The sequence below is a fragment of the Protomyctophum parallelum genome (genome assembly GCF_964188405.1).
Source record: "Protomyctophum parallelum genome assembly, chromosome: 23".
NCBI lineage: Eukaryota > Metazoa > Chordata > Actinopteri > Myctophiformes > Myctophidae > Protomyctophum > Protomyctophum parallelum.
The window spans coordinates 28825241-28848336 of record NC_139715.1 but is presented as its reverse complement, the minus strand read 5'-3'; the positions used below and the strand labels follow the sequence as shown (position 1 = coordinate 28848336).

Below are 23096 nucleotides of genomic sequence, written 5' to 3'. Positions count from 1 at the left end.
GTTCTCTAAACAAAAACAACAAAAAAAAGAAACCTAATCAACTGAGATTATACATATTTATGGCCCTCTGAAAGAAACAGGCGCCAGCCTACTAGTAGCCCCGCCCACCTTCCTGTTGTAGAAGAAGGTGGCGGGGGACAGTCTTTAAGCGTGTGTGTGTGTGCGTGCGTGAGTGCGTGTGGGGTTGTATTTTTTTGTTGTATTTGTTGTATTTTTTGTTTTATTTTGATTTATTTAGATCTTTTCTTTCAGAGAGCCAGAGCCAGTGTCCGTAGGTCTTGGTTGGGGTTGTCTGTCCGTTGGTCGGGTCGATGGAAAGGGCCGCGCGCAGGAGAGCCAGTTGTTGTTAAGGGAGGGAACTCAGGATGTGGTCATGGAAGATGGGTCGTTCCACATGGCCGCCACATCTCGGAACCTGCACGGGGAGGCAGGGAGGGAGGGCTGATTTTTACTAGTTGACTAGTTGCCTAGTTTACTAGTCGACAAAAAAAACGCCGCTTATCAACTAACCAGTTAACCCATTTAGACCTGAGGACGATTCTACAAATGCTTTCTAAATCCTGACGGTTTTCTGAAAAACCTCGTGTTTCTATGTCAGTGGTTCTCAAACATTTTCATGTAGAAAATAGCAGACCTACAAGCTCGTAGCGCGCCACTCGGTGGCGCTCTATGAGCTTGTAGATCTGCTATTTTTCAATAGCTAATATATAACACAATGCTCAAAACACCAAAAGGGGTTCCCGCCCCAAAATGGGTTAATCGATCGATATAAGGTTATCAAAACGTAACAATTATCAATTAATTCATTCATGGATAATTCCCATCCCTATACTTTGGATAAAGGCGCCGTATAAATGCACCGTTTCTATAACATTTACCGTAAAAAAACCCATCTGGTGACTGACCTTGCGTTGATGAGGTACTGTGCCAGGCTGATGTTGGCGGGGGTTCCCGTGATGGTGATCTGGCGCTCCGACGACCCTTCCATGGCGTTAGCAATTTTGATCTGCGCCCCAGACATCTGGCGGATCTCGTTGATTTTGGTGCCCTGGCGCCCGATTATGCAGCCTATTAGCTGGGAAGGAAACGGCGGCGGGACGTTAGCGCGGTCAGGGAGCGTGCATTAACCTGACGCTGCCAGATCCAAGAAGCTTTGCTACACTTTGTTTCACAGCTTATTGGGATCTGGGATCTCGGGAGCCAATTCGATGACGGGGCTGTTCCTTTTTTTTTCAAGATACTTGGTAGATGATTGGATGGGACCGTCTGTCTATCACCGTGTGGGCGTGCAAACACAACCAATCATATTGAGTAACCATGTTCCCCAGACATCCGGTTTCATACATATCCCGCCCTTAGCTCACGCTGATTGGTTCGAACCGGGAGCGGTTTGGTGTTAGCTCAATCCCCTGAGCGATCTCAGATGGTTGCCGTGTTGGGGAACATGGTTACCCAATACCGCCCCCATCTGGCAGAGTCAGGTTAAGCGTGCATGGGCAGTGGTGGAAAAAAGTACTCAAATGTTGTTGTTTTTTTTTACTTGAGTAAAAGTATCAATGTTGCTTTGTGGAAATACTCTGTTACAAGTAAAAAATGTCCGGAATTCAAAATGTACTTGAGTAAAAGTATACAAGAATATTGGCATCGAAATGAAATGATGCAGAATGTCCCGTTTCAAGTAGAGATGTCCTGATACTGTATCGGTATCGGAAAAGTATTGGTATCGGCTCTTTTTGGACATTTCGGGTCCTATCGGTATCTGCTAATATGCCAGTCTAACCACCGATCCGACACAGGGGTGTAAGGGGTCGACACTATGGCAGGTCAATAATAAGTTGGGACATGTGGAGTTTGCTTTGGAGTTGCCCAAACTGCTCATTTGAGTGAGGAGTCTGCTATTAACAACACAAGATAAAATAAGTCATTTTCATTTTTTCATTCAGTATCGGTACGGATCGGGAACGAAAAAAGTGTATCGGGACATCCCTAGTTTCACGTTGTACAGTTTCAAGTCAAATGTATACCAATCTTTTGAAAACGGCTTGTAGATCAGCTATTTTCAAATTGCCGAAATGTGCTGTGTGTGTGTAACAACAGCACGAAGTACTCACATCATTGGGAATGGAGAGTTCATGAGTACTGGCCTGGTTACTGGCATCCAAACCTGCTGCTGTCACCGAGAGAGGGGTGGGGGAGAGAGAGAGAGAGAGAGAGACAGCAGAGAGAGCGAGAGGGAGAGACAGCAGAGAGGACAGAAGAGTTTTGGCACACCATTGGATGGACCACATTTAATTTAATGCAAAAAAATGAAAAAAGGCCAGCGTGGGTTGCAATGTTTTCAAGTCAAACGGGCTCTTCTTCATGGCTTTTAGCTAATGGCATCACAGCGCCCCGGCCGGGGGCAGTTTGGCTGCGGTCCACCACTCGGTCGGAGCAGAACCTCACTTCTCACTGCATGTCGTCACCGTCGAGCAGAAAACTCTCGGCTCCAGATTCTAACTTTTGTGATTATACTACACACTACAGCATTGCACAAAAGCATCAAAGTAGCAAAGTATAGCAGACCTGCAAGCTCAAAACGCGGCATGTAGCGATGCGCTTTCATCTGCTACTTTTTCTATTTTTATCCTGAAACAGTTTTGGACATATTGATGTTTCTACCCGACCTCGACGATCGTAACAGCTCATCTCCTACTTATTGAAGGGGGGAAAAAAATCGTTGAGGCATTTGCATCACGAAAACAAAATAAAATAAAAATCATATAGAAATTTATGCTATAAGGGGACATTTTTTATTGAAGATATAAAGAAGTGAAAAGAAATCACATGAGACGAAAAAAAATTATGACGAAAAGGAAAGTATAAGAAAACCTCAACGTCAACAAGAGAAGACCACCACCAGAAGGCCATGTCACATGGCACAGAGCACCAAAAGGGCCATCAGGAGGAAAAACACAAGAAGATGAAGAAGATGAAGAACATTTAGAAGAAGAAGAATTTGAAGAAGTGTAGGAAGAAGAAGACAAGAGTTCATGCTCTACATCCATTTAGTTTTTGTTTTAGCTATAACAACTAAGCTTTATGTTAGTCTTTTAGCTTTAACAACTATAGCTTTAAATGATACATAGCTTGCAGAGTTAGTTCAGTCAGATTATACTCGAGGGATTCATGCCGTGCTCAAGGGTGCATACCGTACATACAGTATAGACCGATTCCGTACCGGTTTCATGGTCGCAGCCTACGTATTTCCTGTAGGCGGACTCGACGTAGCTGCGGGGGTAAAACCCTCACCAGGCGCACATCTTCCACTACAGTGAACGGCAGAGTGACTGATGTTAGTTTGCCTCAAACTTTACTCCTTTACCTGCTTTTTTACTAACACTAACATTACAAAGATGCCCAGAACATCGAGATGAACCTGTGTAGTTTATGGCTGCTCCAACAGTAGTGGCAACATAACAAATAAAATAAAACGGAATGTCTAATATCCACCGCGATGGCTGAGACCAGAGCCATTGAGTAATGGTTGAGACAAAGCAGTGAAGAATCCTGCAAGATACATAATTTCAGTCTTACCCAATACCCAATCTTTCTGTTTTATGAACACAAGGCTGCTGTATTTTATACCTCATACTAAGCATTTAAAGTATGAGGTATAAAGTACAGCAGCCTTGTGTTAATAAAACAGAAATATTTGGTATTGGGTAAGACTGGCGTTATGTATCTTTCACTGCTTTGTCTCAACCATTGCTCAATGGCTCTGGTCTCAGCCATCGCGGTGGATATTAGACATTCCGTTTTATTTTATTTGTTATGTTGCCACTACTGTTGGAGCAGCCATAAACTACACAGGTTCATCTCGATGTTCTGGGCATCTTTGTAATGTTAGTGTTAGTAAAAAAGCAGGTAAAGGAGTAAAGTTTGAGGCAAACTAACATCAGTCACTCTGCCGTTCACTGTAGTGGAAGATGTGCGCCTGGTGAGGGTTTTACCCCCGCAGCTACGTCCAGTCCGCCTACAGGAAATACGTAGGCTGCAACCATGAAACCGGTACGGAATCGGTCTATACTCAAGGGGTTAATATGCTGCATTACTATGTGGGTGTATTCAGTGTGTGCAAGACCCACATGTCATTCGCTGATGTGGCAGTCAGCTGACCAATTGGGCGGGGTATTTAAGCTCACTAGACAGCATGCTCTTCCTGCCTTCCTTCTGCTCATGGTTCCTGGTTGTTATGTGAGGTTTGCTCCCACCACCACCCCAGCACCACCGGTGGGCTCTGTTATTTATGCTCCCCATAGAGGTTGTTATTGTATATCTATCTTCCTGCTCTTAATGTTTAATGATGGTGTTTGATTGTGCCGAGCAGGGAGACGAATGTATCAGAGCCGAACGCCAAGATAAAATATCATATGCACACTTACGTATTCTCATTCTATAATAAATATTGGTTAAATCTATGCGTGAGTCATGTCTGACTGAACTTCCAGTAGTGTATTCTATGAATATACGGGTATAGGCTATAGTATGCCCTCTGCCAAAATTCTAATTGAATTTTTTGTACCATCCACTAACCGTCCGAGCTGGCGTTTCTGAAACGCAGGAAGATGGGCCTGGGGGGTAGCAAGATCATATAGTGAGAATGTTCACATCAATAGACGAGTATGTGTGTATATATATATATATATATATATATATATATATATATATATATAACGCGTATATGCGTGCACATGCACGAGTGTGCGTGTCATGCGCTTGGGAGGGAATCATTTTCGCATGCTCTAGTCTGTAGACTTTTTCTTGTACCCGGTTATTGTTAGTGTACTATTTTGGAGTATTGTTGTATATATTCTATAGGCTTCTGGAGGTATTGTTCATGGATTTATTATTTGGCTGTTGTAAAAGTTGACATGTACAATGTAGTGTTTTAAAGTGTAATTATGTATTCTGCCGCTTGGCCAGTTCCCACTTGAAAAAGAGACGCAGTCTCAATGTTTTTTTTACTGGTTAAATAAAGGTTGAATAAAAAAAATAAGACTACAGCACTGCTAACTTCCCCACAAAATAGAGGATGTCGTCGGTAGAAATTTGCCTCATCACTGACATTCTCGCTCACTCATTTGCTTTCGCTCTTATGGGCACCTTTTCGACTAGGTTCTGTTCTGTCTTCCCGCCAGTGCCGGCCCTGAGCAATTTGGTGCCCTAGGCAGGATTTTCCGTGATGCCTCCACCATGGCCCCCTTGTGTTCTAAAGCACTGTGTTTTTGTTTTTTTTGCTTGGTGGATGCCCCAGGGCAGGGGGGGGCCTTTTGATCAACTCATTTTGGAATGAAACTCTTGTCAGCAGAGAGAGAGAGAGACAGACAGACAGAGACAGAGAGACAGAGCCAGCTGAAATAAAAAAGGAGGTGTACAGTATATGTCTCTATAGTCGGGTAAAAACGAGAAGAGAGGAGCTTCGGTAAGAGAGGGTGGTGGTTGTGTAGGTGGTGGTGGTGGTGGAAGAGAGGTACGTACCAGGGAAGGCAGGGGTGGTCTGTCCAAGGGGGGTAAAGGGGGTTTGCTGCATAGCCAACTGGTGGAGCTTGCTCAACTGCTGAGGGGGGAGGAGGAGAGGAGGGAGGTTGACAGCAGTATAGCGCTATGAGGTCATCGTTAAAACAAAAGGTACACACGCACGTGTGCGCACACACACACACACACACACACACACACACACACGCTCGTGAGCACATAAGCGTTGGGCACGCATACACACTGATACATACTGTACAAACACACACAGGTCGGTTCTCACTCAGAAACACTACCAGAGTACGGTAAGTAGATCCGAGGAAGAGTAACAACACAAGACAGGTTGAAGGAGAAGAGAGAGAGAGAGAGAGAGAGAGAGAGTAGTAATATGTAGTATATTTTAGTAAGTATAGTTAGTAAGCCTTTGCCGAGCCATGAGGCCCATAGTGGCAGGAGCCTCATGTTTCTGTAGCGTGAGGCAGCTTGGTATATACAAGGGTTAGAGGAGCGCCCTTGTTGCCAAAAGGTTGCCGGTTCGATTCCCCGGACGGGCAGGACAAATCTTCGGGTTCGGGAAGTGATTGTCATCACTCACCCAACACCGCTGAAGTTCCCTTGAGCAAGGCACTGAAGCCCCAACTGCTCCAGTGGAGCTGCTTAGTGGCCAACAGTATAAGACTGTGGTTGTACTGGTCAGCTCCCAGGTTTTAATGTGTGTGTGTGTCTGTCTGTGTGTCTCTGTGAGAATGAGCACTTGTGCTGCAGCTACTACCCTGGTTAAATAAAGGATTAAAAAAACAAACACCCCCTCGACATGAGGCTATAAGCATGTCACAGGGACTTGCCCCCAATCTAACCCTTGATGCCGAGTGCCAAGCAGGGAAGCAGGAGTCTTTGGTATGACTTGGCCCGGGGATCAAACCCTTAACCTCCCAGTCCCATGCAGGGCGGACACTCTATAACCACAAGCCACTTACTGTAGCTTTGGGTGAGGGGTGTGTGTTAATACAATCCCTGGCTAATACGATGCCCTATAGCTATCCCCATAATTCCCTCGCTGTGTGTTTGATAATAGAAAGAATATCCCGACTCTACGCGTCTTTCATTATTCTTGCCTCGGTTTCCCCCGGCCGTTCACCGCATAGCCCTGGGTTCAAGCCCCCCCATCCCCCCCCCCCCCAAACAGAGGGGAGGGTATAGAGGCAGCGGAGAGTGAGTCATCTCAAGAGTTATAGCAGATAGATAGAGGCTACAGGCAGTTTTCTTATAGCGGGAATACTGTATAAAGACCCCGGTGATATCAATATTAATGGGATGGGAACAAGTGTAAATGTTAGACAACAGAGAGAGAGAGAGAGGGGGAGAGAGGGCTTCCTCGTGGCTCTCTTTAACACTCACGTCAGGATGAGGGATGGCATATTGTCCTTGGATGGTGTAGGCCTGTGAACGCGAGAGAGAGAGAGAGAGAGAGATTATTATGGTCATATTATGCTATGTCGAAGCTCATTCGTCATAGCTACACTACTTTGTATGCACATCTAGAGACAATGGTGTAAAGTAAGTTATGTAACTAAGTACATTTACTTAAGTACTTAAGTACAGTTTTGAGGTATTTGTAGCCTATTGGGATTTGGCTTTAAGTGTTTAAAGGTTTCATGACATTCATTTTCTTTTTTCTTTTTCTTTTTATCCCACTATTTTGCAACCCATTATTTCACCCATGTGTCAATTATCTAATGTAATCCTGGGCGCTACACTTCCTCTGCCAACATGGGGGGGGGGGGGGGGGGGGCAGTGGACTGACCTCATGCTTCCTTCTATGCATGAAGAGTCCAAGCTGCTTCTTTTCACCTGACAGGGGGGAGTTTCCCCGGCCGGACGTATAACGCATGGAAGGAACACGTTATTCCGACCAGTTCCTTTCCCCTCCATCAGGTGCACCCCCGGCCATGACATTCATTTTCATTTATTTAGTTTGTATAACCTCAATTACACCCACCCAACCTGGAACTTTGAACATTCAGTGGATTTTCTGTGGCCTGGGGGGGGGGGGTTCTCTGTGTGTTCTGAAGCCTTTTGAGCTGCAATAAAATCAGGCAAAAAAAGGCCTCAACAGTGACATCTGCTGGCAAATTGTAATGTCATATGGGATTTACAGTCCACAGGGAAATCAGAGCACTTGTTTGAGTCAGAAAATCCCAGAACACAGACATGTTCAAAGTTGAGGTTTTTTTTGGGTGCAATTGAGCTCAGAGAAAACCTTAAAGACCTTGACGTGACACTTAACGGAAGCGAGGTAGTAGTGAGTGAGTACAGCAGGGCTCCCCAATAGGCGGCCCGCGGGCCATTTGCGGCCCACAGAGCGCCCCCTTGTGGCCCATGAAAGAATTTCCCAAAAAATATATTTATATATATATATTTTTTTTAAGGGTCCCAGATATAAATGGCATTAAATGGGGGTCAGTAGCCTATGCATATCAAACTGGGCATCCATTTCAAATGGGGTCTTGCCCTGAAAATGAATTTTCAGGGCAAGACCTCGACCTCGCGCGTGCAGACTCGGCCCCCAGCCTGGTACGCTAGTCAAAATATGGCCCTTGAGGAAAATTAATTGGGGAACCCTGGAGTACAGAGAGGGGGTGAGGGAGGCCAAGACCCCTTTTCCACCGGTTGGTTCCCAATGGGAACCGGTTCAGTTCTTTTTGGTTTTTAGTCCATGAGCCAGAGCTCTAAAATTGGTGGGAAACTATACCCTATATTAAATTGTTTATAGGATCAATACAAGTAAATGAATACATGATAACCCTTCCCACTGTAGTCGCTTTATCATGCAATAAATCATTGTCTTCGTGTAAGTACTCAATTGGGGAAATTTTATGGTGATAATAATCTAATATAGGTATGGTTTTGCTACACTCAATTCATATTAACGTTTCAATTTTGGAGCTCCGGCTCATGGACTAAGAACCAAAAAGAACTGAACCGGTTCCCACTGGGAACCAACCGGTGGAAAAGGGGCCACAGTGTGTTCCAAAACCTGCACATTGTGATACTAACGGGCATTGCTTGGTGCAGTATAGGAGGCCGAGGTTAGCATTACGTTATGCTTTAGCTATTTAAAAATAGCAGATCTACAAGCTCATAGCGCGCCACCGAGTGGCGCGCTACGAGCTTGTAGGTCTGCTATTTTTGAAAAATCGAAGAACGACTGACATAGAAACATAGCTTGTTCAGAAAACTGTCATTTTCAAACAGACATTTTTTAGAATCTGATCTCAGGTCAGAATGGGCTAACTGAGACAGACCGCGAGCCGAGACAGATGCATTGTGATACTAACGGGCATTGCTTGGTGCTGCAGTAGGAGGCTGAGGTTGGCCGTGGAAGCCCCCAGCGGGTCGGCCCGTACCTGGCCACCTGAAAAGATGACAGGGGTGGAAGCCGGCTTGGGACGGTAGGGGATGGTGGCACCTTTCGGTGGGGACTGGTGGGGGGGGGGAAGGGGGGATGGGGCGGGGGGGGGGGGGGGGTTGTGGGGGACGGGAGCAGAGCAGGAGGCGGGGGTGGAAATTAAAACGGAAGTGAGAGGAGGGAACAAGAGAAGAAAAAAGTGAGTGAGTTTTTAAGGAAAGAAAGAAGAGAATAAAGGCCTATTCGTGGACTAGTTTTCGGTGAAGTGGTGACCACCGAAGCGGTGGTTTAGTAAAAACGGAGAGATGTGTTGTGTTGTGATGTGGTGTGACGTTATGTTGTAGTTTTTTGGTGGTCACCTCTTCACCAAAACCGGGACTATGAATAGGCCTTAAGAGGTGAACAGAAGTGCGAAGGGGGGCGGGGGGTGGGGTGGTGGGTCGGTCGGTAGAGAGAGACGTGGAGAAGAAGTGTTGTTAAGCCTGATTCATGCTTCACCGAACGCCGGTGTTGCGCGTTGCCGGGAATAGGCGATTTACAAGCGAGTGCGATGCCTTGCGGCGGGCTTGTAAATGCGGTATTTCCGCGCGCGACGCCTTCGTAGGACGGAACGTAAATTAGGCGTTGCGTTAAAAGTACGTGCCAGAAGAACAAAACGATAGAGGGAAATTAAAACGATAAGAAGTAAGAGAGGGGGAACAAGAGAAGAAAAAAAGTGAGTGAGTTTTTAAGGAAAGAAAGAAGAGAGTAAGAGGTGAACAGAAGTGAACGTTACAGAGGGTCAGTGACTCTCGGAGAACCTGTGAGTGGCGCGCACACACACACACACACACACACACACACACACACACACACACACACACTGCAGTACATCACATTACACAGTGTTAAAACCTGCACAAGTGGTTCCCAAAACTGGGGGGGAGGGGCCCTCAAATTATTGCTTTGGGGGTCCCCAGATTATTTGCTTATCATTTGTTTAACAGTAAACAAACCAACATACGGCATACACGCATGCAGGGTATCTGCACATTTCTAAAGTTATGGAAATGTAATTTAATTACTTTTACAATAGTCTGATCTATACAAGCTCACAGCACCTCGCCTCGTTTGAGGCCTTGCATTTCATAGCGTTAAAAACCTAGACGCCTCATTGGCCGCCGCAGTTCATTGGAGCGACCTCATTGGCCGCTGCAGTTCACTGGAGCGACCTCATTGGCCGCTGCAGTTCACTGGAGCGACCTGTATCGCACAGTAAGGCAGGGAAGTCGAGCGGAACTGTGGAAGACACGCAGACTCGCTGCCACTCAAGTTGACTACTGGCCAATAGCAGCACGTCTTTTCCAGGATTTATATATACAATCCAAAGGAACTTCATTGGCATGATGAGAAAACACACGTTTTTACGTTGCCTTTTGATTGACCTTTCCATGTGCGTCACGGAAGCACGCCTCTTCTCGAGTTACAGGCGCCCCGGAGCCGAAAGAGGCGTCTACCTTTCTATGTTTCTGTTGTTTTTGAGGTCACGAGAGAACATTGCATCTAAGTGACAATAGAGTGAATCTGAATCATGGTGGGATAATAATGTTGTTTTTCCATCTTCTTTTCTTTGATTCTTATCTTATAGAGCACGTCCCCCCTGTCCAAAAGAAACGTACCTCCAGCATCACCACACATATCTGCTTGACACACTGGATGATGGCTTCTGGGGCCCCCGAGATGGTGACCGCACGCTCCGTGGAGTTAGGCAGCATGTCGCCTGCAACCTGGACCTGAGCGCCTGTCGACTGGACAGACGGACAGAGGAGAGGAGGTTAGATCATTATGACTCACAACACGCACAGTAACACCAAGAAGAGTTGCATAAGGACAAGAGACTGGAGCAGCGCGGACATTTTAGAGCCTTTTATTAGGTGCTATAAGTATACAAAAACGACTAACGTTTCGACCTTGCGGTCTTCATCAGAGTCATGGGGTGGCAGCATTTGGGCATGTCTTAACACAATCCCTACTTTATATAAGAATAACTCCTAATCTACGGAGCTCTTCATGGTTTGGTCAATTAGCGCGATGTTCAGAGGTCTTTGCTGATTATCCGGTGGTCTAGATGGAAACATTGGTGCTTTCTAGAGCAAGGATGGCTATATATTGGCTCGCTAGCATTGACGCTATTTATTTAGCATAAGATGGCCGACCCACAACATCCGTTTCTGTGCTGTGTGCGCAGCCTCTAAATCGTCCCCACAGACCGTGGCAGTCAGAGGTTGGATTTGCGTCCAGCAGGTGGCAGTGAACCTGTTAATTAAATACAGGCTGGGCTATCAATGAGCCAATGACAAGATGCCATGATACATGTAATAACCAGTTACTACCAGCAGTCCGGATCAGTTTCAGGCTTGAGGCGCGTTGGGAGACTGTACATACTGTTCATACGTACAGTACTCCCTCTGTACCAAGAAGAGTTCATTGCAAAATGCAAATGTATCAAACAGTGGTGGAAAGTAACTACTGTAAGTACATTTACCTAAGTGCTGTACTTACCGGTAGTACAATTGAGGCATTTGTACTTGACTTGAGTATTTCCAATATCCAATACTTTTGCTTCTATACTCCACTACATCTCAGAGCCAAATATTGTACTTTTACTCCACCACATGTATTTGAAAACGTTAGTTACTTTGTAGATTCTAATTAGTGTGGTTGCCCGAATGGGCATTTCGAATGGGCATTTCGCTGATGTGAAACTGAAACGCACCAGTGTGAAACTGAAAACATACACAGGTGAGCGGATCACTCCACTGGGAAAATTAAAGGTGAAAGTGGCATATGAGGGCCAAAGGTGCAACCTTGAGTTGTATGTACTAAAGTATGGAGGCGTGCCGTTATTTGGACGACAGTGGTTGAGGCACATCCGTTTGAACTGGCATGACATAAAAGCCATGCAAATCGCCACCAAGGACAAGAACCTGTGTGCAGTCATGCAACTGACACAGATAATGGATAAACATGCACAAGTGTTCAGAGAGGGCATCGGTACCCTAAAACACATCAAGGCACGGATTGAGCTTGAAGACAACGCAACGCCAAAATTTCACAAGGCTCGCCCTGTTCCATATGCATTACGCCCTAAAGTGGAAGCAGAGCTCCAACACCTAGTGGAGCAAGGAATATTATCCAAGGTGGACTGGTCTGAGTGGGCAACGCCTATAGTACCTGTGGGGAAAAAGACAACTGATAAAGTAAGGATTTGTGGGGACTTTAAAGTGACATTGAATCCTGTAATACATGCAGAACAGTATCCACTTCCACGCATTGACGATATTTTTGCTTCGTTGTCACACGGTGAGCGTTTCTCCAAGATTGACCTTGCACAGGCCTATCTACAAATGGAAGTGGAAGAGCCTTCGCAGAAATATCTGACCATAAATACACACAAGGGCCTGTACCAGTATAGTAGACTAGTGTTTGGCATTGCCAGTGCCCCAGCGATTTGGCAGCGGGCCATGGACCAGGTGTTACAAGGAATACCAGGCACTCAGTGCTTTTTGGATGACATTGTGGTGACTGGGCCAGATACTGCCACTCATTTGGCAAACCTAGATGCTGTGCTAACAAGGCTGGAGGAGTATGGCCTGAGAGCTAATAGGAGCAAATGTGAGTTTTTCCAAGACTCCATTGAGTACTGTGGACACAAAATCGACAGACATGGCCTGCACAAGACTAAAGACAAGGTTGATGCCATGCTGAATGCTCCACAGCCAGCAAACGTGAGTCAATGTCGCTCATTTCTAGGTTTAATTAATTACTATCATCGATTCTTGCCAAATCTCTCAACTGTGTTACACCCACTGAATGCACTGCTACAAAAGGACACCAAATGGAGGTGGACCAAGGAGTGTGCACAAGCATTCACTGCAGCCAAGCAACTTATAACCTCTGATGCAGTGTTGGCACACTATGACCCATGCCTTCCTCTGCGGCTTGCTTGTGATGCTTCACCATATGGCATAGGGGCTGTATTATCACATAGGATGCCTGATGGCTCAGAGAGACCCATTGCTTTTGCTTCTCGGACTTTAACGTCTGCTGAGCGCAATTATGCACAAATTGACAGAGAAGCTTTGAGCTTGGTATGGGGTGTGAAAAAGTTTAATCAGTACCTCTATGGGCAACGTTTCACCTTGATTACTGATCACCAGCCCCTAGTATCCATCTTTTGTCCCCAGAAAGGTGTTCCCGCCATGGCAGCGGCACGCATACAACGATGGGCTTTATTCTTAGGAGCGCACACGTACACAATTGAATATAAAAGTACTAAGCTCCATGGAAATGCGGATGGACTGTCTCGGCTACCACAAGCAACGTTTGAAAAAGCTACTGATCCTGCGGTAGTGCTGCACATGTCACAGATAGAACCCCTGCCTGTTACTAGCGCACAGGTACAAAGAGAGACAAGAAATGACCCTGTCCTAGCTAAGGTCTATGAATTGACAGTGAACGGATGGCCAGCACATGGGAATGCTCAGCTTCCGGAGTATGCCACACGACAACATCAACTCTCTGTGTGCCAAGGTTGCATTATGTGGGGGTCTCGCGTTGTCGTACCTCCAACACTACGTTCCAGAGTGCTCGCATCATTGCATGAAGGACACCTAGGTGTGGTTAAAATGAAAAGCCTGGCCAGAAGTTATGTATGGTGGCCTGGCATCGATAGCCAAATTGAAGACCTTGCCAAGTCATGCACAGGTTGTCAACAGACCCAGCGACAACCCCAGCCAGCACCTGTCCACACATGGGAATGGCCTTCCACCCCCTGGCATCGCATACATATCGATTATGCAGGGCCGTTTTTGGATCATATGTTTCTTATTGTTGTCGACGCCCATTCAAAGTGGCCTGAAATCTTTGCAGTTAAGAAAGCCACAGCTGCAAAGACAGTTAACCTCCTGCAAATGCTTTTTGCTCGCACAGGCTTGTGCCTGCAACTAGTGAGTGACAATGCCAGCATCTTCATGGGGGAGGAGTTCCAAGGCTTCCTCAAGAGCAATGGCATTAAACACATCACGTCAGCCCCTCACCACCCGGCCACGAATGGGCTGGCGGAACGTTTTGTTCAAACTTTCAAACAGTCAATGAAAGCAAGCAGGAAGGAGGAAGTGCCGTTACAACAGAAGGTAGCCAACTTTCTTCTGGCATACAGAAACACTGCACATGCCACCACAGGACAGACACCGGCAATGCTGTTCTTAGGACGACCTTTGAGGTCACGCTTAGATTTGCTAAAACCAGACATTCGCAAACACGTTCAAGAGAAACAGTGTTCTCCCAGCCAGCTGAAAAGGAAGATGAGAACCTTTGATATTGGACAAAAAGTCCTGGCCAGAGACTATCGCAGTCCCACTCAGAAATGGATGTCTGGGGAGATACTGTCACAGACAGGACCCTTGTCGTACACTGTCGGTGTGGAGCCCAACATGATCTGGCGCAGACACGTCGACCAGCTTCTAGATGCATCCACCGGAGAAGTCACCACAGAGACAGCGGGTTCAGATACTCCTCAGGCTACAGATGATACCTTCATGACAACAGCTCGTGGTACTGTTCACACTGACACTCAAATTCCAGAGACTGTGGACATTACTCAGGGTGTGACTGACCCTGACCCTGGTCCACTACGGCGCTACCCTGAAAGAGACCGTAGACCCCCTCAGAGGTTGGAATTATAGTTAACACGGATATGGACTGATTCTCAAAGAAAAATGCAAAAGAGTTTTGGGATTCTGTATTACATTTCATAACTGTTATGGTGCTTTAATTTCTGTTTAAATGCTATACCTATATTTACTTAATATTCCCTGGCACATTCTGATAGTTGGTGGACTTAAAAATTAGAAGGGAGGAATTGTTATGTATGTGGTTCAATCATACATTATTTCAATAATAGCACTGCTGTTATCTTGACATTGCCTTTGTTCCTTTGAGACGTGAATGACGTCATCACGCTGAGACCGTGCCTGTATCCCTGTATGAATAAGTGCGGCCTTCCTGACTAAAGCATTGGATATACAGTAAACCTTGTTTGAGTCTTTAATTTGCTGTTTATGTAAGAGAACAAACATAACAGTAAGCCACTGCGGCAACCACACTCTGCAATTTTTTTAAATTGCGAATTTTCTAGTTACTAGTTACAAAACATACATTCACCACTTCAGCCCTATATATATATACATTTCGGCCATTTGAAAGTAGCCGATCTACAAGCTCGCAATGCGGCACATCACGGAACATTGTGGGCTTGTAGATCTGCTATTTTCAAAAGATGTTTAAACGTTTGAAAACATGAAATTGGACCTGCTGCATAATGAGTATACTTTCTACTTTTGGTACAATAAGTATATAAATGGATAGATAGATCTTTTCCACCACTGCTGTCACTTTTGATGTATTTCTTTGACGCTGCTATATAATGATCAAATTAGGCGTTTACGATACGAGAGTAGGGAATAAAAGATTGACCTGACAAAACGTCAGATCAAGTCTTTCATTCGGTACTTCAAACGGAGTCCATTCTGACCATTAGGCATTCCCATTCCCCCCTAAAAAATATGATGTATTGCCTGCTGCGTCATTTAGTTGAAGTGTTGCTTTGAACGTTTTACAAAAGGACCAAGGAAGCAATAAGGGGTTCAGTGTCTTGCTCAAGGACACTTCGACACTAACTCTGGGGGAGCCCACAGGGTTCGAACTGGCAACCTTGCGGTTGCCATCTGGTCACTCCACCCCTGAGCCACCGCCGCCCCAAAAGTAGCAAACGTAGCAAGCTCGAATTGTGGATCTGCCACTTTTAAATGTTTTTTTTTTGTGGCTTTCACCTTTATTTTTTATGGAGAGACAGACAGTAGGCTGACAGGAAATGGGGAGAGAGATGGGGGGGGGGGGGGGGGGGGGGTGACATGCAGTAAAGGCCGTCGGGATTGGGAGTCAAACGCACGGCACACTGCCAGACTGGATTACCAGCCAAGGTGCCTGGACCGCTGAGCCACGGCCCAGGCCGGATCTGCCACTTTTGATGCTTTTGTGTAAGTTCACACTGCGTCGAACTCTGGTGCAAAATTCCATTTCTAAAACGGGTAGTCCAAATACTTCATTCTGATTGGCTGGTTACCGTCACGTGACCGGTGTAATTTCACCGATAACCCACTCCTTCAATCACTTTGTATTATCCTGCAGCCTTGTAGCTGAACTGGGGAAGGGGAGCACTTGATTGCTTTACAAACACATGCCGTTCGGGCGTCTAAGCACCGCCCGGCTCATATGACTGTGAATGTGTGGCTCCAGGCAGCCCCGTAAAGATATCAAGCGCTATTCTCCCGTCACATAGGCTACTTGCAGCAAAACAAGGAAGTGATGTGCCTCGCTCTAGTGGAGCAAAGCGTAGCTACTTTTGTGAATTTAATAGTTTCATTAGGTTAATATTGCTATATGTTTGTAACCGTTTTAGAAAAGCAATAAGCCACTCGAGGCCCCAGCTTACCGGGTATTTTACACTGGCTGGGAGGAAGAAGACCCTCCGCTGCGCGTCGGGTCTGCCTACGCCCCCAGCCAGTGTAAAATACCCAGTAACCTGAGACCTCTCGTGGCTTATTGCTTAAGTTGTTGGCATTTAATGAGTCCTTTAGAAAAAAGAAGAATAAACCCGCGAACTCATCTGCTCCAATATAATTTATTGACGACGTCATGCCGTCATAAATTATATTGGAGCAGATGAGTGTTTATTCTTGTTTTTTTTTTCTGCTGTCACTTTCCAACCCAGCACCTCTACTAAGGGATGGCGCATTCTATTATTAATATTATTATTTTTGAATGAGACCTTTCCAACGAAGAGCTCGACACTTCCTGTAAAAAAACTCAACAACACAGCCACATTTGATTTCACCGACACACAAAAACTAGACCCACCTCTCTCATTTCTTTGATTTTGGAGCCCCCTTTGCCGATGAGCGAGCCACACTGGCTGGCTGGGACCACGAGCCTCAGGGTGACGGGGGGTTTGCTCGTGGCCGGACTGTTGCTCATGGAGTTGATGATGTCCTGATGGGAAGATCACCAAACACATCAAGCCTTGCTCAGACCTCAGAGTATATATTAACCCCTTTTGGTGTTAGCATTATGTTATGCTTTAGCTATTGAAAGATAGCAGATCTACAAGCTCATAGCACGCCACCGAGTGGCGCGCTACGAGCTTGTAGGTCTGCTATTTTTGAAAAATCAAAGAACGACTGACATAGAAACATTCAGAAAACTGTCAGGATGTAGAAAACATTTTTAGAATCTGATCTCAGGTCAGAATGGGTTAATGGAGACGTCACCGGATGTCTCCTCCCATCCACTTGCATTAAGTTGCTCAAAAGCGCATGAGGCGATGTCCTTCCGGGTAGGAACAGAGTGCATTCTGGGATGGATTGCCCCAATAACATGAACGCCCTGGCCGTTGACTATCATTGCGCCGTTTGCGTGCGTTCACGTATGAAACATATAGGGCTGTATTTTGCGTGTCTTAAGTACCAGGTCTTATTCCTTAACTTGAGTATAAACTAAAGACCCGGAGGCGTGATCAATGCCATTTGGCTATTCTGAGTGGCCAAAGAGCATTGATCGCGCCTCCAGGTCTTTAGTTTACTCAAGTTAGGGAATAAGACCTGCAGGTACTTAAGACACGCAAAATACAGCCCATAGCGTTCACGTGTCATGGGCTCAATAACATGAATGTGCGCAATGATAGTCAACGGCCCAGCTCTGGCTCGAGCTGCAATACCAAGTTCGGCCACTATGTCCATTTCGCCTCAGGGTTTCCTCCCGGTGCCGTCTCTATTAGTATATATACTCTAAGGCTCAGCCAGACACTTTGTGGCTTTACCCAGTGGTTTAAGGTATTTCTTTAAGTACTGTACTTAAGTACATTTTTTAGGTATTTGTCATCATCATCCTTCGAGTGCCCTCGAGATCTGAGACACAAGCTGCTTCCACTGGTCTCTGTTGCTCATCGCCACACCAAGTTCATTCACAGTCAGCCCTGTGTCCCTACTCAGAACATCTGGTCCTGTGTCCCTACTCAGAACATCTGGTCCTGTGTCCCTACTCAGAACATCTGGTCCTGTGTCCCTACTCAGAACATCTGGACATGTGAGAGGTCTTGTTCCTCTCGATGGGCAGTAGTAGTCTCCACAGAAGAATATCCCAAATGACCTATTTGTACTTTACTTGAGTATTTCCAATATCCAATACTTTTCTACTCCGCTGCATATCAGAGCCAAATATTGCACTTTTACTTTCACTTTACGATTATTTGAAAACGTTAGTTACTATATTACTTTGGAGATTTTTATTATAAATCATACAAATCATTATAAATCATATACATTCTGGCCATTGGAAAATAGCAGATCTACAAGCTCACAGTGCGTCGCGATGGGACACATTGAAGTACTGTTTTGAATTCCAGTAGTGCACAGGCTGAAGGTTGGGAATATATAACCTCTCTACAGACACACTGTGGGACAGCTGCATTCAGGACACATGTAGTAGTTAGAGAAAATTACAGAGTAAAAGCGGCCATATCTTCCCGGCACCCCGAGCTTCTATTTCGAAAGAAGTCCTGGTGCCGAAAGGAACTGGTTGGAATAACGTGTTCCTTCCACGCGCTACGTCCAACCAGGGAAACTCCCCCTGTAAGGTGTAAAGGAGCAACTTGGACACTCAGGCATGAAGGAAGCATGAGTTCAAGTCCGTTGCTCTCCCCAGGTTGGCGGAGGGTGTGTAGAGCCCAGGATCACGTTAGATAATTGGCACAGGGGTGAACAATGGGTTACAAAATCGTGGGATAAATGTTTTTAAATCCCGGCGCCGATTGTGTTAAAGGTCCCGTACCTCCTCAAACTTGTAGGCGATCATGGCGAAGGCCTTGAAGATGGCGTCCGTCGGCCCTGTGATGGTGACGATGCGTTCGGGACAGTTCCCCTCCGAGATGTTGATGCGGGCACCGCTCTGCATCATGGGAAAATGGAAATACTTCATTATTAAGACTTTATTAAGAAAGAAATGAAGAGAAAACTTGGAACAGGTCATGTGGATAAGCTAAATCATAATGCAGAGCAACTTTACTTGGCCTGAAAAACAAAAAAAAACTAGAAAAAGTGCCCTTCCGGGCACAGGTCTCCACCAGGTTATCCACAGATCCGTGCAGTTAGAGGTAAAAACACTTTTCGGCCAGTTATAGCGCCACCTTGAGGCTGAGTTGAAATTGTTCATGTGGCATTTCGTCCTCGGCCTAGTGGGAATGTGGGTGCACAATTTCACGGAAATCACGCGATGTGTTCATGATTTGCAGCATTTTGTTTGAAACTGAGCACTCCTGTGAACTTTGGAAGCCAATCTTAACCAATCAGGATGGAGTGTGATAAATCTGAAAGACCCGTTTCGTTGAATGGCTCTAGAGAGACTGTGTACCAATTTGCGTGATGTTTGGACAAAATCTGTAGGTGTACTGTGCAAAAACTTGTTTTGCACAAAGCGGCCTCTTGGTGGCGCTATAACAGGCCGTTCTGGAAAGTTTGGGGCAGAGGTTCATCGTTGGCATCCAGGGAGTGTGTGTGCAAAATTTGGCATCGACCGGGTTAACGGTGAAGTTTTTGCACAAAGCGGCCTCTTGGTGGCGCTATAACAGGCCGTTCTGGAAAGTTTGGGGCAGAGGTTCATCGTTGGCATCCAGGGAGTGTGTGTGCAAAATTTGGCATCGACCGGGTTAACGGTGGCCGAGATTAGCCTGTCACGGACACACGGACGGACGGACACACAAACACACAAACGGACGGACGGAGTGCAAAACATACTCTCCCCACATGCCTTCGGCCTGGTGGAGACAACAAACAAAAACAACACCTGATCAAAAGGGGAGTGAAATGTAATTCTCCCATGTTGTTTGTGCATATAGTGTGTATTTGTTGATGACATTGTGACTGCCGTAGCTCCTCACTGCCTGCACCAATCACTCCCACTTCTCACACAGGCATGGACCATAATAATATGGAGGTCTTATGTGTAAAAAAATTTTCAATTTGACACATTAATGATTAATAATGAATTTATATATTACTGCGCCCGTCTCACAACGGGTAAGGGCTAGTTCACTATTAATTCACTATGTCGATGAATTGAATACATAGGGCCACAATGGAAGTTCCACACAACTTATCTTTGTGTTATCCTTTTAGTTTACTGTACCACGTGATGTTTACATTCATGACTAATAAAGCATTCAATCAATCAAAGAGAGAGAGAGAAAAAAGATCTTACTTCCTCGCGCATTTTCTTCACCGTTTCTCCCTTCTGGAAAAGAAAGAAAAAAGAAAATCAATGAAACCTTGCATAGCCGCTGCATGTGTCACAGCAAAGATGTCCTTTTCCATTGTCGGGGGTGTTTTGTTTTGTTTTGTTGTGTTCACACCGGTGATACGTACCTTTCCAATTATGCTCCCGACCTCCTGCGGAAAGAGAACCAAGCGTGAGTACAACACGCCCGCAGGGAATGAGAAAAGCAGGGTCACATGTATTGCATTGATTCTCTTCTGACAGGTGAATTGGCCCCGGTCGGTCGTGGGACAGCGAGGACGTTATGGCGACGAACCTCCACCTTGTTTTCTTTGGCACATGCAGTGGCCTTAACCCGTGCTGACCTGAGATCAGATTCTAAAAAATGTCTCCTACATCCTGACAGTTTTATGAAAAAGCTCTGTTTCTATGTCAGGCATTCAAAAATAGCAGACCTACAAGCTCGTAGCGCGCCACTGGGTAGCTTGTAGATCTTCTATTTTTCAATAGCTAAAGCATAACATAATGCACCAAAAAGGGGTTCCCACCCAAAATGAAAATCTATGCCAAGTACCCCCAAAAGAGAAGATTTTTACGGCTCTAATAGTGATTTTTAAAACCTTTTTAATTTCAAGGACCCCCACCCAGTTTGACATGCATTAGTCTACGGACCCCCATTTAATGGCAATTCTATCTCTGGGACCCCCAATTTATATTGTAAAAATCAATGTTAATTTAACTCTGTTAACTCTGCTAATTAGTGTCAATGTGGGGGTCCTTTACATGAAAAAGTGTGGGAACCCCTGCGGTACATAACTAGCTTCAGCACCATGGACAGCTCTCACCTATCTACACTACAGTACATAACTATAGCTTCAGCACCATGGACAGCACTCACCTATCTACACTACAGTACATAACTATAGCTTCAGCACCATGGACAGCACTCGCCTATCTACACTGCAGTACATAACTATAGCTTCAGCACCATGGACAGCTCTCACCTATCTACACTGCAGTACATCACTATAGCTTCAGCACCATGGACAGCTCTCACCTATCTACACTACAGTACATAACTATAGCTTCAGCACCATGGACAGCACTCACCTATCTACACTACAGTACATCACTATAGCTTCAGCACCATGGACAGCACTCACCTATCTACACTACAGTACATCACTATAGCTTCAGCACCATGGACAGCACTCACCTATCTACACTACAGTACATAACTATAGCTTCAGCACCATGGACAGCTCTCACCTATCTACACTACAGTACATCACTATAGCTTCAGCACCATGGACAGCACTCACCTATCTACACTACAGTACATCACTATAGCTTCAGCACCATGGACAGCTCTCACCTATCTACACTACAGTACATAACTATAGCTTCAGCACCATGGACAGCACTCACCTATCTACACTACAGTACATAACTATAGCTTCAGCACCATGGACAGCACTCACCTATCTACACTACAGTTCATAACTATAGCTTCAGCACCATGGACAGCACTCACCTATCTACACTACAGTACATAACTATAGCTTCAGCACCATGGACAGCACTCACCTATCTACACTACAGTACATCACTATAGCTTCAGCACCATGGACAGCACTCACCTATCTACACTACAGTACATAACTATAGCTTCAGCACCATGGACAGCACTCACCTATCTACACTACAGTCAGGGGGGCAGTCAGACAGATAAGGAAATCGTTGTCGCGCTGTCATTGGGCCCAAAAACCCCATATCTCCATAGGTCCATGTATTTTGGCCCAACTTCACCTAGACTGTATTACCTTCATAAACATGGTCATGAATAATTTCTGCTTCCAGTCACTAGTTTAAAGTCTCATTTATCATGTCATAATATTCTTTTTGGAAAATGATGGTCCCATTTATTTAAAAACAATTACCATAAAGTCGCGTATGTTCTGAGGGGCGTGGCTACGTTACAGTCTATATGAACGGGAGCCACCCCCCCGTTCAGATAAAATACAAACCAACTAAGAGTAAGGGGGTGTACAGTACATACGTGCGTTTTTACTGTTTTTTTTGTATATCTGTGAACAGTTCCAAATGTAATCAAATAGACCCTTTCCGGTTCGTTACATTCGTACCCTGTCAGAGTTGCGTGTGTGCGTGCGCGTGTGTGTGTGTGCGTGTACTGTACCTTGCCATGCATCAGGAGTCTGATGGTGAGGGTGACGTTCAGGCCGCCCTCAGATGATTGGACCTTGATGGGTTCCATGTTGCGGGATTGGATGTGAAGGAAGGGGCGTGGTCACGTGAAAAGAAAAGGATCAAGTCCCAAGGGGCGCCGACGCGAGTGTGACGGTACGGACAGCCAAGCAGGTCACCTGGTCACGCACACACACACACACACGCACACGCACACACACACACACACACACACACACACACACACACACACACACACACACACAGAACGTTAGTTCATTAACACTTTGTGCCCCACCACTATAATCCACAAGGTGGCGCCATGCAGTATGAGCTTACAGAACGCGTCACTTCCACCTGCCCCGGATGTGACAGCCGTCCATGTTGGAGCCAGATTCTCATTACAGGGGATGCATCGCCGCGGATTTCTTTCACTTTCTTAGCGTTTCTTAGGGTTTAGACTTTTATAAGCTCTCACAGATATGGCAGTTTGTCTCATTTTTTAAGAAAATAAGGACTATTAAGCGTGCGCACAACCGCGTGCGCGTCGGATCAGTGTGGACGCTGTAACACGTGAGTAAAAACTAAAAGAAAAAAA

The 23096-nt window shown here is 45.6% G+C and overlaps 1 protein-coding gene across 4 annotated transcripts; it reads right to left on the bottom strand.

Annotated features, from left to right (window-relative positions):
* Window positions 1–360: 360 nt before the first annotated feature.
* Window positions 361–22568, bottom strand: LOC310854102 (poly(rC)-binding protein 3; the record flags this gene model as incomplete). Of its 4 annotated transcripts, none has more annotated exons than XM_083758610.1 (12): window positions 361–415; window positions 906–1075; window positions 2112–2170; window positions 5521–5599; window positions 6916–6957; window positions 8856–8999; window positions 10585–10713; window positions 16886–17017; window positions 18854–18970; window positions 20279–20311; window positions 20443–20466; window positions 22491–22568. In XM_083758610.1, 12 exons carry the CDS (start codon window positions 22566–22568, stop codon window positions 361–363), a joined length of 1062 nt encoding a protein of 353 aa, XP_083614736.1. The 4 variants fall into 4 exon arrangements, with proteins under 4 accessions (XP_083614736.1, XP_083614737.1, XP_083614738.1 ...); XM_083758611.1 differs by having other exon boundaries at window positions 2112–2164; XM_083758612.1 differs by having other exon boundaries at window positions 2112–2164; window positions 5521–5596.
* Window positions 22569–23096: the final 528 nt, after the last annotated feature.